Source organism: Oncorhynchus kisutch, linkage group LG25 (genome assembly GCF_002021735.2).
Source record: "Oncorhynchus kisutch isolate 150728-3 linkage group LG25, Okis_V2, whole genome shotgun sequence".
NCBI lineage: Eukaryota > Metazoa > Chordata > Actinopteri > Salmoniformes > Salmonidae > Oncorhynchus > Oncorhynchus kisutch.
This window is the reverse complement of record NC_034198.2, coordinates 20467581-20484887: the sequence shown is the minus strand read 5'-3', so window position 1 is coordinate 20484887 and position 17307 is coordinate 20467581. Positions and strand designations below refer to the sequence as shown.

Here is a 17307-nt window from a genome sequence, read left to right as displayed (position 1 = left end):
GTGTTGGGTTCCACAGGAGGACATTCTGGTTCCCAACATCATCTGTGATTGCCACCTTTGCCGCAGGGTCCTCATCCTCGGGGCTATCCCTCTGGTCGGCGTCATCCTGCGGCTGGAACCATGCGTGGGGGGGGGGGGGGGGGGGGCACACCATCATGAGGCACACCTGGACTCCATTACCTCACTTACCTCCCCTATATTTGGCACTCCCTTAGGTTCTTTCTATGTTAAGACTCCACTACTATGTTGTCTCGTTCCATGTTTGTTGGTTTAACTTCTTGACGCTACCCATCCCATCGCTGAATAGCATAGTCAAATAATATTACTAAAAAATATTCATATTCATGAAATCACAAGTGCAATATTGAAAAACACAGTTTAGCCTTTTGTTAATCCACCATAATGAAATTATGCTTTACAGCGAAAGCAATCCAAGCGTTTGTGTAAGTTTATTGATAGCCTAGCATAGCATTATGTACACTTAGCATCAGGAAGCTTGGTCACGAAAATCAGAAAAGCAATCAAATTAACCTTTTACCTTTGATGATCTTCGGATGTTTTCACTCACGAGACTCCCAGTTACAACAAAATGTTCCTTTTGTTCCATAAAGATGATTTTTATATCCAAAATACCTCCGTTTGTTTGTTGCGTTATGTTCAGAAATCCACAGGAAAGAGCGGTCACAACAACACAGACAGAAATTCCAAATAGTCTTCGTAATGTCCACAGAAACATGTCAAACGTTTTTTATAATCATTCCTGAGGTAGTTTTAAAAATATATATTCGATAATATATCAACCGAGTGTGTAGGTTTTTCAATAACAGCGGGAGGAACAATGGCGGCTTTACTCTGTAGCGCAAAAACTCTGAGAGCCCCCACCTATCCACTTACGCAATGTGATCTTTCGCACTCATTTTTCAAAATAAAAGCCTGAAACTATGTCTAAAGACTGTTGACACCTTTAGGGAAGCCTTAGAAAAAGGCATCTGGTTGATATCCCTTTAAATGGAGGATAGGCATGCATAGGAACAGAAGGATTTCAAAATAAGAGGCACTTCCTGATTGGATTTCCCTCAGGGTTTCGCCTGCAATATCAGTTCTGTTATACTCACAGACAATATTTTGACAGTTTTGGAAACTTTAGAGTGTTTTCTATCCTAATCTGTCAATTCCCCACAGGGACCATATTCTAGCATTTGGTCCTGAGAAATAGGCCGTTTACTTTGGGAACGTTATTTTTTCAAACAAAAAATAGTGCCCGCTAGCTTCAAGAGGTTATTAAACGTACCACCTGCTTCTTGACTGTCACCGTCTTCATTACAATATGACTTGAGTAACCTTAATTTAAATTTGTTTGACTTCTTACAGTGTAAAGTTCCCATCACCTACCTTAAGAATAGAAGGGAATCTCTTTGTGGATGAGAGCCACATCCAACTATTCCTGGAGGGAGAGGAGCTACTCACTGAAGAGCCAGGGGACATCTCCACAGTGGTGTAAAACTACTTTAAAGTATATTTTTTTTGGGGGGGGTATCTTTACTTTACTATTTATATTTTTGCCAACTTTACTTCACTCCATTCCTAAAGAAAATAATTGTACTTTTTACTCCATACATTTTCCCTGACACCCAATTGTCCAATTCACACACTTATAAAGAGAACATCCCTGGTCATCCCTACAGCCTCTGATCTGGCAGACTGATTAAACACAAATGCTGCATTTGTAAATTATGTCTAAGTACTTTCACTTTTACTCTAGTATTTTACTGGGTGACTTTCACTTTTACTTGAGTCATTTTCTATTAAGGTATCTTTACTTTTACTCAAGTATGACAATTGAGTACTTTTTCCATCACTGCATCTCCGTGGGATTGGGAGTGGCAACGAGGTTCCATTTCCTTTTTAATGTTGAGTATGCAGCATCAGTGAAAGGCACTATGCTGTTTATTCAGAAATGTGTTCTGGGAATTGATGAGGGGAGTAAATCACCAACATGTTGTATGACTTGTATGACTGGCAAACTCTTTGTGGTAGAGAGGGATAAGGGACACCAGAGATTTCTGTGACTTTAAAAGTCAAAAGGAATTTGTGACTTTACACATTTATCACTCAATGTTATTTGTATTATTATTGTTAATATTATTATTCATAATAGAATACATGCGACAAAATGTTCCTACGGGAAAAGGAACCTTTTTAAAGGGTTCCTGGAAGCACCTTTAGGGGTTCCAGTGGTGTTGCAATCTGAGGAACCCCTAAAGGTGCCTCCAGGAACCCTTTTCTTTTAAGAGTGTGTAATTAATTTTTTTGGGGGAGGGGCATTTCTTTGGGACCATCAGGCAACATTCTGACAACTGATACACAGAAATGTTCTAGCAACGTTCCCATGAAACGTGTCTAGAAAATGTATATCTTATATTCTGAGAACATGGCAACCATGTTCTGTGTATGTTTGGTGGGACGTTGATGATATATTCAGCTAACCCTCAGAAAACTAGACACGTGAATGTTCTTGCAACGTTCCCATGAAACATGTATAGAACATTATCTTAAATTCTGAGAACAGGGTAACCACATTCTGGGTAAATTCTATTTGACATTAAGGGAATGGTCCCTTGAAAACATTCCTTGCACATCAAAGGAACAGTCCTATGAAAACATTTGTTAATGGCCTAATAAGAATCTTAAGGGAACATTCTCTAAAGTTGTGGGAACAAGTGTTGTTAGCTGGATGTAACAATTTATACAACTACAAAGTCTACAAACGCATGAACGACTGCCAGTAATGAAATGGACAATTACAAGTATGCTTCCTAAAGGCCAGTGTGCTGGTACAACCAGAAGCCTGAATCCCTCCCAAACACTATCGGTCATTTTTGCTTCAATTTGGACATTCTGAAGTCATCTGATCATATTATACGCACACTTGTTTACTCAGTCACAGAACTCACAAATCCCTGGCTATTACCAAAAGGTGAGAACTCATTATCAGCTCATCTCGTTGTAGATCATTCTGTCTGGCTATGACTTTATTTCCAACACCTCTGTAACCTGCAGAAACAAAGCTCATACATCAAAAATGACAAGTCAAGAGGACAGACCTTTGGGTTTAACGTTACTTAGTTCTTCTGTCTTAGCTTGTTTGTTCATTCGTTCATGCTTCATTTGTAAATTATGTCAGTGTGCCCCTGGCTAAAAATAAAATTGTACCATCTGGTTTGTTTAATATAAGGAATTTGAAATTATTTTTTACTGTTGATGCTTAAGTACATTTGAGCAAGTTCATTTACTTCTGATACTTAAGTATATTTAATGAGTCCTTTGGTGTGTGAGTGCGCGCGTGCATTTATAGGTTCGTTGATGCATGTGTCCAGGTGTGTGTGTAGTGCGTTAGTGTGTCGTTATCGTATACCTGGGGCACAATGTCCTTTTTAGGGTAAGGTTTAAGTCTGATTACTGACCACCAGTACATCTCCTCAGCTGTTTCCACTGCGCTCTTTATATGTGCATTCATTAAGATGTTTTTTTTTAAATGTTGGCTTGGAGGATCGTTGACATTTGAGGATAGATTGCATCCCCATAAAAAATGAAAGATTAATTTATTTTCCATGTATTCAACCGAAGCTGTGTCATCACGGCTTATCTATCTTGGGTTTACAGTGCAAAAAAGTGGAGCGGCCCAGATACTGCATGATGCAAAATATCTATATGGTCAGGGTTAACCATTACTTCAGAGGTTGACACACTTCCACACAGTAGACCTGTTTTGTGAAGTACTGTGTGTACCCTTGAGTTTCTCCAAAATTGGTTAGAGATTACTTGTCCTTGTCTGCCCTCTAATGGACTATCGATGTTACATACCGTTCTAATAAGCAATTTCTGAAGCAATATTTGAATAGCTAATAACCTATTTTGGACCACAGGTTAACTTATTCATGCAAATAATAAACACAATTACACACAGGAATGTGAATAATACAGTAGTAACTTTTTATCCTAATGACAACACGCTAGTCACAGTGAATCGACGTAAAAAGTGCTCTAGAACACAATGAAACTTCAAACAGTTTCCCAAAATAAGAAGAGACATAGTACTATATAATTTAGTCACAATAAATAAAACATGGTATTAACAATGCATATAAACCTAATTATGCTTACAAAAGACTAAAACTGCATGATGAAAGTATGAGACTATTGACAACAGTAAATGTTCATTTCTTGTCTATTACTATGGATAACATGTGTTTTAATGATTTAAAAAAAGGAGTTTTGAACCTCATATAGTAATCATCAATAACTCTGTTACAAAGATTAATAAATTGTCATTGGTCAACATTAGACTGAAGGAGTGGGCGTTACCAGGGCAGTATCATCAGAGTGAATTGTGCGATGGGTTAGACCAGGCATATATTGGCATTAAAACACAAATGTATAATCTTAACAATATCTACCTCACTTGTCATAACGAATAAAAATGTAATAAATAAATCAAAGTATGAATAAAAACAACATAATTTAGGAAGGTTTGTTGCTCTTTGTTTCACAGTTTTCATTTACAGCGGTGTCTTATTAAAACATACTAGACTCCTGCCATCTTAAATAATCTTTAAAAAACCATCAACCTTTAATCCAATTTAACCTGGACCCTTTTCCTAACTTAAATATTTAACTTTTCCTCATTCACATTCCAACTGAAACCTACTTAACGCTGTCTTAAGCCTTATATTACCACATTCCAACCCACAGGGTTACACCTTCACGTCATCACTCCTTCCACTGCTCCCTGTGCTTGTTTACTTCCTCCTTCTTCCCCTTTACCTCTAGGCTCCTACCTCCCCCACCTTATCTCCCTACCCTGGACTCCAATTCTCCCTCCTCCCCCTTTACCTCTCCAGGCTCCTTCCCAACCCCCACCCTCCACCACACTGCCTCTTTGCAGATGCAGGTGGAGGTCTAGGAGCTGATGATCTGTCCAGACCAGGTCTCATGCTTGGTTCCTGGGGCCAAGTGGGTGATGACAACCTCCATCGCCTGGATCTTCTGGTTCTTGGGGGGGATGGAACAGACTTTGTACGTGACCTCGTCACCTTCCATGGGCACGTATTCTCCATCGATACTAAAAAAGGGAGAGGGGGAGAACGTTATGAGAGAATCCAGGCCTCTTTAGGTCTAGGACATTAAAGTCTATGAATATATGATAAAGCAATAAGGTGTATTGTGATTATAAAATATGATATTAGGTACAACGCATATAACACTTCAGTCCCAAAGTGTGTTGTAGATTATAATTGCATCCTAACGCTTCAGAATCACTCACTCAGAGATGTGTACAAAGATGTCCTCTCCACCGTTGGAGGGCTTTATAAAGCCATGACCCTGGGACCTGTAGAAGGTCTTACACACGCCCTTATACACTGGGCCTGATCTGGCCCGCACCGTACTGAGAGACACACACAGGAGAGAAACAACATTAACCCATGGAGGCTTTTCTCTGGACTTGCATCCAAAATGGCTCCCTAGTCCCTGATAGTGACCAGAGCCTCATAGATCACACTCAAGGCCATGCACAAACACACTCACTCGATCACCACAGATTATTCCTACTCACGCTGAGTATGTGCGGGTGCGTTTGGTGGGCAGAGGGCTTGGCAGCTCGCCTGGCATCAGGGGGGGTTTCCTTTCCCTCTCCCACACCCGACTTCCCTCCCTGAGGAAGGGGAATGAAAGGGAGAGAGGGGTGCGGGGGGAGCTCAGTGGCCGTGGGGGATCGGAGGGGGACGAGGGGTCTGAATCAGCCATCTCTGTGGGGGTCCCCCTGGGGGTGTGGAGCTCTGTAGGAGAAGCTGCCTCAGCCTCGGGTGGGTCACAGCCAGGGAGACAGACCTAGACTGTCTGCATGATAAGGGTGATGGGTGGTGTGTTTGTGGTGGTGGTTTAGTATGTGTCTGGAAGACAGGATAATGGAGGAGCTTGGTGGTTTCCTGGAGATAGAAAAAGAAAAGAAAAAAAAAAAGAGTAAGAAATAGAGAAATATATCAATGAATCCGAAAGACTGCAAAACAATAACAAGGAGGGACAGATAACAGATAACAGATCTCCAGAGTTCCTCTGTGGAGATGGGCTAACCATCCAGAAGGACAACCATCTCTGCAGCACTCCACCAATCAGGGCTTTATGGTAGAGTGGCCAGACGGAAGCCACCCCTCAGTAAAAGGCACACACCTGTCTATATAAAGGTCCCTCAGTGCATGTAAGAGCAAAAAACCAAGCCATGAGGTCAAAGGAATTGTCCGTAGAGCTCAGAGAAAGGACTGTGTCGAGCCACAGATCTGGGGAAAGGTAACATTTCTGCAGCATTGAAGGTCTCTAAGAACACAGTGGCCTACATCATTCTTAAATGGAAGAAGTTTGGAACCAGAAAGACTCTTCCTAGAGCTGGCCGCCCGGCCAAACTGAGCAATCAGAGAAGGACCTTGGTCAGGGAGGTGACCAGGAACCCGATGGTCACTCTGACAGGGCTCCAGAGTTCCTCTGTGAAGATGGGAGAACCTTCCAGAAGGACATCCATCTCTGCAGCACTCCACCAATCAGGCCTTTATGGTAGAGTGGCCAGACGGAAGCCACTCCCCAGTAAAAGGCACATGACAGCCCGCTTGGAGTTTGTCAAAAGGCAACTAAAGGAATCTCAGACCATGACAAACAAGATTGAACTCTTTGGCCTGAATGCCAAGTGTCACATCTGGAGGACACCAGGCACCGCTCATTACCTGGCCAATACCATCCCATTTTTTTCAGCAGCAGGGACTGGGAGACTAGTCAGGGTCGAGGTAAAGATGAACGGAGCAAAGTACAGAGAAAACCTGCTCCAGAGTGCTCAGGACCTCAGACTGGGCGAAAGTACACCATTCAACAGGACCAACGACCGAAAGTAATCCACATTGTCTTGTTACAAACTGAATTTAAAATGTATTCATTTGAGATTTGTCACTGGCCTACACACAATACCCCAAAATGTCAACGTGGAATTATGTTTATAGATTATTTATTTTATTCATAAAAATTAAAATCAGAAATGTCAATAAGTAATTAACCCCTTTGTTACGGCAAGCCTAAAAATTAGCTTAAGCAATAATAGCCTTTAACATTATTTTTTAAATAACTACCTCATCTCTGTACTCCACATATACAGATAATTGTAAGGTCCCTCAGTCGAGAAATGAATTTCAAACACAGATTCAACCGAAGACCAGGGAGGTTTTCCAATGCGTAGCAAAGAAGGGAACCTATTGGTAGATGGGTCAAAATAAAATAGCAGACATTAAATATCCCGTTGAGCATGGTGAAGTTACTAATTACTCTTTGGATGGTGGATCAATACACTCAGTCACTACAAAGATACAGGTGTTCTATTCTAACTCAGTTGCTGGAGAAGAAGGAAACTGCTCAGGTATTTCACCATGAGGCTAAACAGAGAGTTTAATGGCCGTGATAGGAGAAAACTAAGGATGGATCAACAACATTGTATTTACTCCACAATATTATTAACCTAATTGACAGAGTGAAAAGAAAGAAGACTGTACAGAATAAAAATATTCCAAAACATGCACACTGTTTGCAACAAGGCACTTAAGTAATACTGCAATAAAATGTGACAAAGCAATAAAAAAAATTGTCCTGAATACAAAGTGTTGTGTTTTATTGGATTTGCCCCAAACATATTACTGAGTACCACTCTCCATGTGAATATTATGTCAATTCAATATTTCTGTATTTAATTTTCAATAAATGTGCTACAATTTCTAAAAACAAGTTTTCACTTTGTCATTATGGGGTAGATGGGCGAGAGAAATAAACTTATTTCATCCATTTTGAATTCAGGGTGTAACAACAAAATGTAGAATAAGTCAGTGTCATGAATATTTTCTTTAAGCACCGTAAGTAGTACTTTCAAGTATTTTTACACCACTGACTGGAACTACGCAAACTCTTTTTTGCAAAAATGTAAGAATATGTCTGAAATGGGCAAGAATATCCTTTTTTTCTGCCTCAGACCTACCTAATTTTCACTTGATTTATAGTGAGATTTATAGTTAGACTAAATTACACATTCTGTCAACATCTGACTCCAGAATTATATGTTCTTGCAATTTGTAGTCTTTGACATTTCAAATTTAGGATATGATAAAGCTGTTTTTTCAAAGTTACTTTAGTTAAGTAAACTATATTTTTCTTAAGTGTAGCTTAACTTCTTCCAGTGTGAAGTAATTGGTAGCTTGGTAAACTATATTTTCAGAGTAGCTTCCCCACCACTGAAGAAAGTGATTTGGTTTAAAGCACCAGCACTGATGTCACTGGCTTTGAAATCATCTATATAATGTCTATATAATCCAGCATCGCCGAGCCATAGGTTCGATATTTAATACATCATATTAACCCCCCCCCCGTGTATTGTGTATTCAGACATCAAACGCTTTGAACAGGCAGTGCAACAAGCAGATTATTTTGACAGAAAAAGCATTAGACAATATCCAATTATTTTGCCATTGAGAGAATTGTGTCTTTGAGACCTATCACAATAGCCCTCCCCTCTTAGAGACTGCAGACTAATGGCTTTCTATGCAGTGTTGGGGAGTAGTGAACTACATGTAGTTCAACTAGTAATTAAACTACATTTTGCAGTAGTTTAGTGGTAGTTGAACTGAATTCAAACCTTGGTGGTGTTTTCAGTAGTTAATTACTTTGTTTGCCATGTAGCAGTGTAGCTTAATACTGGAACACACTACTTTTTTGTTGTTGTTGCTAAAATAGAATATGGGTGAAGTAGGCAAAAATTTCCTTTCTTTTTTGGAATTTGACCTTAATTCTCATTTGAAACATATTTTTTGTGTTTAATATGCTTAATTGCACATTCTGTGAACATCTGACTCCAGAGGGATCTGTTCTTGCTAGTGCTGAGCGATTAACCAAAATGTTTATTTTTTCAGACATCGGTTCAATTACTTGATTTACATTTTTTTTTTTTGTGTGTGAGCCCAAAGCACGGTTTCTCTAGAAAAATAAATCACGAGAGAAATCAAGTCAAGAACTATGCGGGACGCTGGGCTGAAGGGAGTTGTAGTTTTCACTATGCAAATATTCAACCTAGTTCAGCACAGAAACATAGTCATTATCTACAATGCCCATAATCCATTGCGCCGGTTCATTCTGGCTCCGACAGAGATGGATACACTTTTATGCCTGCTATGCTAGGTTACATACAGACTGACCGCATGAGAGAGGAATGTACACAACACAAGGAGGTGATGGATAGACAGTTTGAAAGTAGGCCTATGCCTTATCTACTTTGAAGAACTAGTAAAATTATTTAGTCAGACAGCTCTAGAGCATACTTAGGCAGACTAGCCTATCTAAACAGGATGTCTACCCAATGTGGACTTGACAGAGATAGTGGAATATTTTCAACATTTTGGCCATTGAATGTTCACTATTTTAGGCTTTGGAATTTTCATTTAAAAAGCATTTTTGTACCTTTTCAAAGTAGCTTTGGTTAAGTAAACTATATTTTTTATTAAGGGTAGCTTTTAGTGTAGATTAACTTCTTCCAGTGTGAAGTAATTCATAGTTTGTTAAACTGTGATATCAGAGTAGCTTCCCCAACACTGTTTCTATGTAAAAGATAGATGAGGGAAATGTGTGGCAGACTGCATCCCTAGGGCTGTTCTCTCTCTATGTGACAAGTGGCACCATCTAAATATAGCTGCCTGCATGGTGGAGTAAAGTGGAGTTTGCCCTTTATTGACTGGAGGGTCAGGGTGGAGACAGGGTTGCAACCAGAGTTTAGGGAGGAGGGTTTAGGGTGGTAGGGAACCATAATGATCCAATAAAAAGGAAAAGGCACTCTTATTCTTTATTGGTAAGAAGCAGCGTAATCTCTTATCCCAAAACTAATTTAAGAGAAAGGGATTAATAAAATGTCCCCCATCTGTGTCAAAGAAAGGTGGCATGTTTTATCCTGACGACATCATCACACGCTGGTGGAACTTTTACTTGATTGTGTGTACACCACAGGAGGTTGGTGGCACCTTAATTGGGGAGAACAGGCTCGTGGTAATGGCTGGAGCGGAATCAGTGGGATGGTTTTTGATACCATTCCATTTGCTCCGTACCAGCCATTATTATGAGCTGTCCTCCCTCCAGCAGCCTCCTCCACTCTTATACACACACCTCTGATGTCACAATTTTGCACAGATAAAAAAACCACTTTGAAAACTAGTATTGAATTATTGGCTATTACATACACTGACAAGTACTTTAATCCAACAACACAGTTTATCCATCTAATCTGTCTCATTTTATATATACTGCTTGTAAAAGTAGTTAGTGACTGTAAACCGATTTCAAAAATAATGGGATTATTATAGGATGTACATTTATATTCGGCTAGTTTTGGAGCAGTGCAAACACCAGTGCCGACTGGGCTCCATCAACTAGACAAAGGCTGTCTCAACACCACCATGCACTTCCCAAAATCTGCAGGGTACTGTGGCTGCTTGTCCTCAGCATTATCAGCATGGGAGACACGTAAATATTCAGTAGGCTACACACAGACAGTCACTCACGACGCTGCCCTTTTTTGGCGGCCTTTGTCTAAATCCCTTTTAACTTTAAAATACCCTAAGAGTTGTCTAATAGCGGTTTAACATGTGGTGTCTTGACTCTCTCTCACTCACTCCCCAAATCAAGGCCACCGGCATCTTGATTCCAGAACATTCTTATGTGAACCAGCTGAGACAACAGGAGAATACGTTGATCGTTCAAAATAAGGTAGAAGCTGCACGAGACTACACAGTTTAAAGGCTAGGCTACTCACACAATACATATTTATCCAGATAAGTTTATAGAATATAACATTTTCACCTGAATGGTGGTAGCTAACTTGTACAAAAACAGCTCCTTAAATAAAATATTTATAGACTAAAGCGCACTATCAAAATGTAGGCTATTGATTAATCGTGCTCTTACCGTAAAATGTTACTCTGTTTTCGGTCAAACGTGTTGATGTCTTGACTCTTAACTGTTATATGACGATAATTATATAATGAAATAACAATACAATGCACAGATGTGGAGAGAATTACCTTCCTCTTGTATGTGGTTTCGCTGCACAAACGGGTCTGTCTGGATGATGAGGGCGCAAAATGAAAAGAAAAGAGAGAAGGGCGGGGGTACGAGTGATGGGCAGTTCGGGAACGATTCGTTCTTTTTGAACGACTCTTTTTACTGACTCGAGAGTCATGATTCGTTTTTAATCGTTCGTTTGGCCTGCTGGCCGCAATGTATTCCACAGCAAGATGAATTCGCGCTCCTCCGGCTCAGCTAATTGCAGACCGCAATTTGGGGGCGTTTCTTGATATGGCCATTTCTTGATTATCCGGTAACACCCATTTGTGCCTGCTCTACGTCAGTCCATTGATATCAGGAAACGCCTGTCAGTGCATGCCATTGGTCGGTCCCTTGATATTGGTCAGTTCCACGCTATTTGTATCAAGGAGACTTCAAATCAAATCAAATGGTATTTGTCACATGCGCCGAATACAACAGGTGTAGTAGACTTTACAGTAAAATGTTTACTTACAAGCTCTTAACCAACAATGCAGTTTTGAGAAAAATGTGTTAAGTAAAAAATTTAAGTAAAAAATAATTAAAGAGCAGCAGTAAAATAACAATAGCAAGGCTATATACTAATCAAATGGTGGTACAGAGTCAATGTGCGGGGGCACCGGTTAGTCGAGGTAATTGAGGTAATATGTACATGTAGGTAGAGTTAAAGTGATTATGCATAGATAATAAACAGAGCGTAGCAGGAGCGTAAGGGTGGCGGGGACATTGCAAATAATCTGGGTAGCCACTTGATTAGCTGTTCAGTCTTTGGCTTGGGGGTAGAAGCTGTTAAAACGCCTTTTGGATCCTCTCCCTGAGAATACCGTGTTAGTTACTTTTGATGTTGAGTCATTATACACTAATATTCCACACGAGGGCGGTATTGAAGCTATGGAACATTTTCTTCTGCAACGTGACCCTAATGAACTACCTTCCAGTGCATGCATTGTAACATTGGCTGAAATAGTACTCACGCATAACTATTTCATGTTTCTAAATGATTTCTTTATTCAGACTAAAGGGACTGCTATGGGATCCCCCATGGCTCCTAACTATGCTAATTTGTATGTGGGTTACATGGAGAAACAGTCTATGTTCAATCCTCTCAAAAATGTTTTCTTGCCTCACATCATTATTTGGAAACGGTATATTGATGATATTTTTGTTCTATGGAGGGGTGATGCAAAACAGCTCCAGGCGTTCCATGCTTTTCTTAACTCCTGTTCTGAGCATCTGAGATTTACTATGCAATCTGACACACGTCGAATCAGTTTTCTTGATCTTCTGATCTTGTGTGAAGATAATGTTCTATACACTGATCTTTACAGGAAACCTACTGATCGTAACAGTTTGTTGAGGGCTGATAGTTGTCACCCACTTCCCTTAAAAAATAGTTTGCCCTACAGCCAATTCTGTCGAATCAAAAGAATTAGCAAAAAACAGTCCGATTTCGACAGAAATATGGCTGAGACGCAAAGAAAGTTCAAGGAGAGGGGCTACAAGAATGATCAGATTAATATTGCCATTGAGAAAATTCAAAACAAAACGAGACATGACCTTTTTCAAGGTCAGTTTCGCAAAAAGACGCATTCTTGCGTTTTAACTACCCGCTATTCAAAGTGCTCTGAACAAATTAAGGGAATTGTTCACAAACATTGGCACATCCTAAAATCCGATGATAGTCTCGGTAATGTGTTTTCGGACCTTCCCTTGGTCGTATTCTCGCGGGGCAGAAATCTCAGAGACCAATTGGTAAACTCTGATTTACCACCCCAAGATATTCCTGAACAACGTCTATTTGCGCCCCTACTGGATGGAAATTACAAACGTAATGGCTGTGCTCAATGCAATGGCACTTATAAATGTAGATCCTTCAAACACCCACAAACAGGGAAATCGATCCCAATAAAAGGTGTTATTACGTGCTCCACTAAGGCAGTTATTTATCTTATAACTTGTCCTTGTGGTAAAAATTATGTAGGTAAAACAAAGCGCGAATTAAAAGTACGTATCTCAGAGCATCGTAGCACCATTAGGTGTAAAAACTTTACTTATCCAGTTGCGGCCCACTTCTTGGAGGCAGGCCACTCGATTTCGTCTCTGCGTTATATTGGCATCGAACATGAGGGGGTGACCTTGATAATTTATTGTTAAAACGAGAGGCTGCCTGGATCTTTAGTTTAAAGACCCTTGCGCCCTTCGGTCTCAACGTAGACTTTGATCTGAAGCCATTCTTGTGATTGTGACTTTGCCATTGTAATTGTGTGTAAACTTGTATAGTCAAATTAATCTATGATCGTATGCTATCCATTTGTTTGTATGCTGTTCTTTGTATGACATTTTAATATTTGATTATTAACCAATGATATTAGGCCACGCCTGGCCATGATTACAGACACCTGTGTCTTTTGACACTATATAAACGAGTCATCCCGCAGTGTTTGTGATTATACCCTGATGAAGACAGCTTGGCTGTCGAAACGTTGGTATTACATTTTTGCATCTGAGCTCCAAGAGTGTGCGGCTTTCTTTTATTTTCAAGTTTCTACTCCGCTGGCCAGCACCTCGTCTTAAAAGGTGTGCGTTTCTTTTTCTTCTAAAACGCCTTTTGGCCCTAGATTTGACGCTCAGGTACATGCCGTGCGGTAGCAGAGAGAACAGTCTATGACTAGGGGGGCCGGATTTCCAAATACCTTACTTGTCATGTGCTGAAAACAACTGGTGCAGACTACTGTGAAATTCTTGCGTATGAGCCCTTCCCAATGATGCAGAGTTTAAAAATAATACAAATAAAATAGTACATGAGGAATAAAATAAAAAACACAAGAATGGAGCTACTGTATATACTGGGAGTACCAGATCAATTAGGAGCTAAATACAATGAGTACCAGTACCAGATCACAGTGCAGAGGTATGAGGTATTTGAGGTAGATATGTTACATGAAGGCAGGGTAAAGTGACTAGGCATCAGGATAAATAATAAAATAAAGAACTGAGTATCAGCAGCAAATAATGAGTTTAAAAGTGTGTGAGTGTGCATGTTTGTGTTGGTATGAGTGCTTGTGTGTATGCTGTGTATGTGAATGTATGTGGCTATGTCAATGTAGTATGAGTGTGTATAGACTATACAGTGGGGAGAACAAGTATTTGATAACCTGCAAAATCGGCAGTGTTTCCTACTTACAAAGCATGTAGAGGTCTGTAATTTATCATAGGTACACTTCAACTGTGAGAGACGGAATCTAAAACAAAAATCCAGAAAATCACATTATGATTTTTAAGTAATTAATTAGCATTTTATTGCATGACATAAGTATTTGATACATCAGAAAAGCAGAACTTAATATTTGGCACAGAAACCTTTGTTTGCAATTACAGAGATCATACGTTTCCTGTAGTTCTTCACCAGGTTTGCACACACTGCAGCAGGGATTTTAACCCACTCCTCCATACAGACCTTCTCCAGATCCTTCAGGTTTCTGGGCTGTCGCTGGGCAATACGGACTTTCAGCTCCCTCCAAAGATGTTCTATTGGGTTCAGGTCTGGAGACTGGCTAGGCCACTCCAGGACCTTGAGATGCTTCTTACGGAGCCACTCCTTAGTCGCCATGGCTATGTTTTTCGGGTCATTGTCATGCTGGAAGACCCAGCCACGACCCATCTTCAATGCTCTTACTGATGGAAGGTTGTTGGCCAAGATCTCGTGATACATGGCCCCATCCATCCTCCCCTAAATACAGTGCAGTCGTCCTGTCCCCTTTGCAGAAAAGCATCCCCAAAGAATGATGTTTCCACCTCCTTGCTTCACGGTTGGGATGGTGTTCTTGGGGTTGTACTCATCCTTCTTCTTCCTCCAAACACGGTGAGTGGAGTTTAGACCAAAAATCTCTATTTTTGTCTCATCAGACCACATGACCTTCTCCCATTCCTCCTCTGGATCATCCAGATTGCCAATGACGAACTTCAGATGGGCCTGGACATGCGCTGGCTTGAGCAGGGGGACCTTGCATGCGCTGCAGGATTTTAATCCATGACAGCGTAGTGTGTTACTCATGGTTTTCTTTGAGACTGTGGTCCCAGCTCTCTTCAGGTCATCGACCAGGTCCTGCCGTGTAGTTCTGGGCTGATCCCTCACCTTCCTCATGATCATTGATGCCCCACGAGGTGAGATCTTGCATGAAGCCCCAGATCGAGGGTGATTGACCGTCATCTTGAGCTTCTTCCATTTTCGAATAATTGCGCCAACAGTTGTTGCCTTCTCACCAAGCTGCTTGCCTATTGTCCTGTAGCCCATCCCAGCCTTGTGCAGGTCTACAATTTTATCCCTGATGTCCTTACACAGCTCTCTGGTCTTGGCCATTGTGGAGAGGTTGGAGTCTGTTTGATTGAGTGTGTGGACAGGTGTCTTCTATACAGGTAACGAGTTCAAACAGGTGCAGTTAATACAGGTAATGAGTGGAGAACAGGAGGGCTTCTTAAAGAAAAACTAACAGGTCTGTGAGAGCCGGAATTCTTACTGGTTGGTAGGTGATCAAATACTTATGTCATGCAATAAAATGCAAATTAATTACTTAAAAATCATACAATGTGATTTTCTGGATTTTTGTTTTAGATTCTCACAGTTGAAGTGTACCTATGATAAAAATTACAGACCTCTACATGCTTTGTAAGTAGGAAAACCTGCAAAATAGGTAGTGTATCAAATACTTGTTCTCCCCACTGTATATATACAGTGGTGCAAAAAAGTATTTAGTCAGCCACCAATTGTGCAAGTTCTCCCACTTGAAAATGGGAGGAAAATGGGAGGCCTGTAATTTTCATCATAGGTACACTTCAACTATGACAGACAAAATGAGAAAAGAATCCAGAAAATCACATTGTAGGATTTTTAAATGAATTTATTTGCAAATTATGGTGGAAAATAAGTATTTGGTGACCTACAAACAAGCAAGATTTCTGGCTCTCACAGACCTGTAACTTCTTCTTTAGAGGCTCCTCTGTCCTCCACTCGTTACCTGTATTAATGGCACCTGTTTGAACTTATCAGTATAAAAGACACCTGTCCATAACCTCAAACAGTCACACTCCAAACTCCACTATGGCCAAGACCAAAGAGCTGTCAAAGGACACCAGAAAAAAATTGTAGACCTGCACCAGGCTGGGAAGACTGAATCTGCAATAGGTAAGCAGCTTGGTTTGAAGAAATCAACTGTGGGAGCAATTATTAGGAAATGGAAGACATACAAGACCACTGATAATCTCCCTCGATCTGGGGCTCCACGCAAGATCTCACCCCGTGGGGTCAAAATTATCACAAGAACGATGAGCAAAAATCCCAGAACCACACGGGGGGACCTAGTGAATGACCTGCAGAGAGCTGGGACCAAAGTAACAAAGCCTACCATCAGTAACACACTAAGCCGCCAGGGACTCAAATCCTGCAGTGCCAGACGTGTCCCCCTGCTTAAGCCAGTACATGTCCAGGCCCGTCTGAAGTTTGCTAGAGAGCATTTGGATGATCCAGAAGAAGATTGGGACAATGTCATATGGACAGATGAAACCAAAATATAACTTTTTGGTAAAAACTCAACTCGTCGTGTTTGGAGGACAAAGAATGCTGAGTTGCATCCAAAGAACACCATGTCTAATGTGAAGCATGGGGTGGAAACATCATGCTTTGGGGCTGTTTTTCTGCAAAGGGACCAGGACGACTGATCCGTGTAAAGGAAAGAATGAATGTGGCCATGTATCGTGAGATTTTGAGTGAAAACCTCCTTCCATCAGCAAGGGCATTGAAGATGAAATGTGGCTGGGTCTTTCAGCATGACAATGATCCCAAACACACCGCCCGGGCAACAAAGGAGTGGCTTCGTAAGAAGCATTTCAAGGTCCTGGAGTGGCCTAGCCAGTCTCCAGATCTCAACCCCATAAGAAATATTTGGAGGGAGTTGAAAGTCCGTGTTGCCCAGCAACAGCCCCAAAACATCACTGCTCTAGAGGAGCTCTGCATGGAGGAATGGGCCAAAATACCAGCAACAGTGTGTGAAAACCTTGTGAAGACTTACAGAAAACGTTTGGCCTGTCATTGCCAACAAAGGGTATATAACAAAGTATTGAGAAACTTTTGACAAAATACTTATT

General features: G+C 40.7%; 1 protein-coding gene across 2 annotated transcripts; it reads right to left on the bottom strand.

Annotated features, from left to right (window-relative positions):
• Positions 1–3970: 3970 nt before the first annotated feature.
• LOC109870154 (cold shock domain-containing protein C2) lies at positions 3971–11354 on the bottom strand. 2 transcript variants are annotated; one of them, XM_020460519.2, is made up of 4 exons: positions 11145–11354; positions 5615–5987; positions 5324–5446; positions 3971–5122 (listed from the first exon to the last, which is right to left on the bottom strand). In XM_020460519.2, the coding sequence occupies exons 2-4, from the start codon at positions 5803–5805 to the stop codon at positions 4960–4962; spliced, it is 477 nt and encodes a 158-aa protein (XP_020316108.1). In that variant the 5' UTR covers positions 5806–5987; positions 11145–11354; the 3' UTR covers positions 3971–4959. The 2 variants fall into 2 exon arrangements, with proteins under 2 accessions (XP_020316108.1, XP_020316107.1); XM_020460518.2 differs by having other exon boundaries at positions 11029–11343.
• Between the last annotated feature and the right edge of the window lie 5953 nt (positions 11355–17307).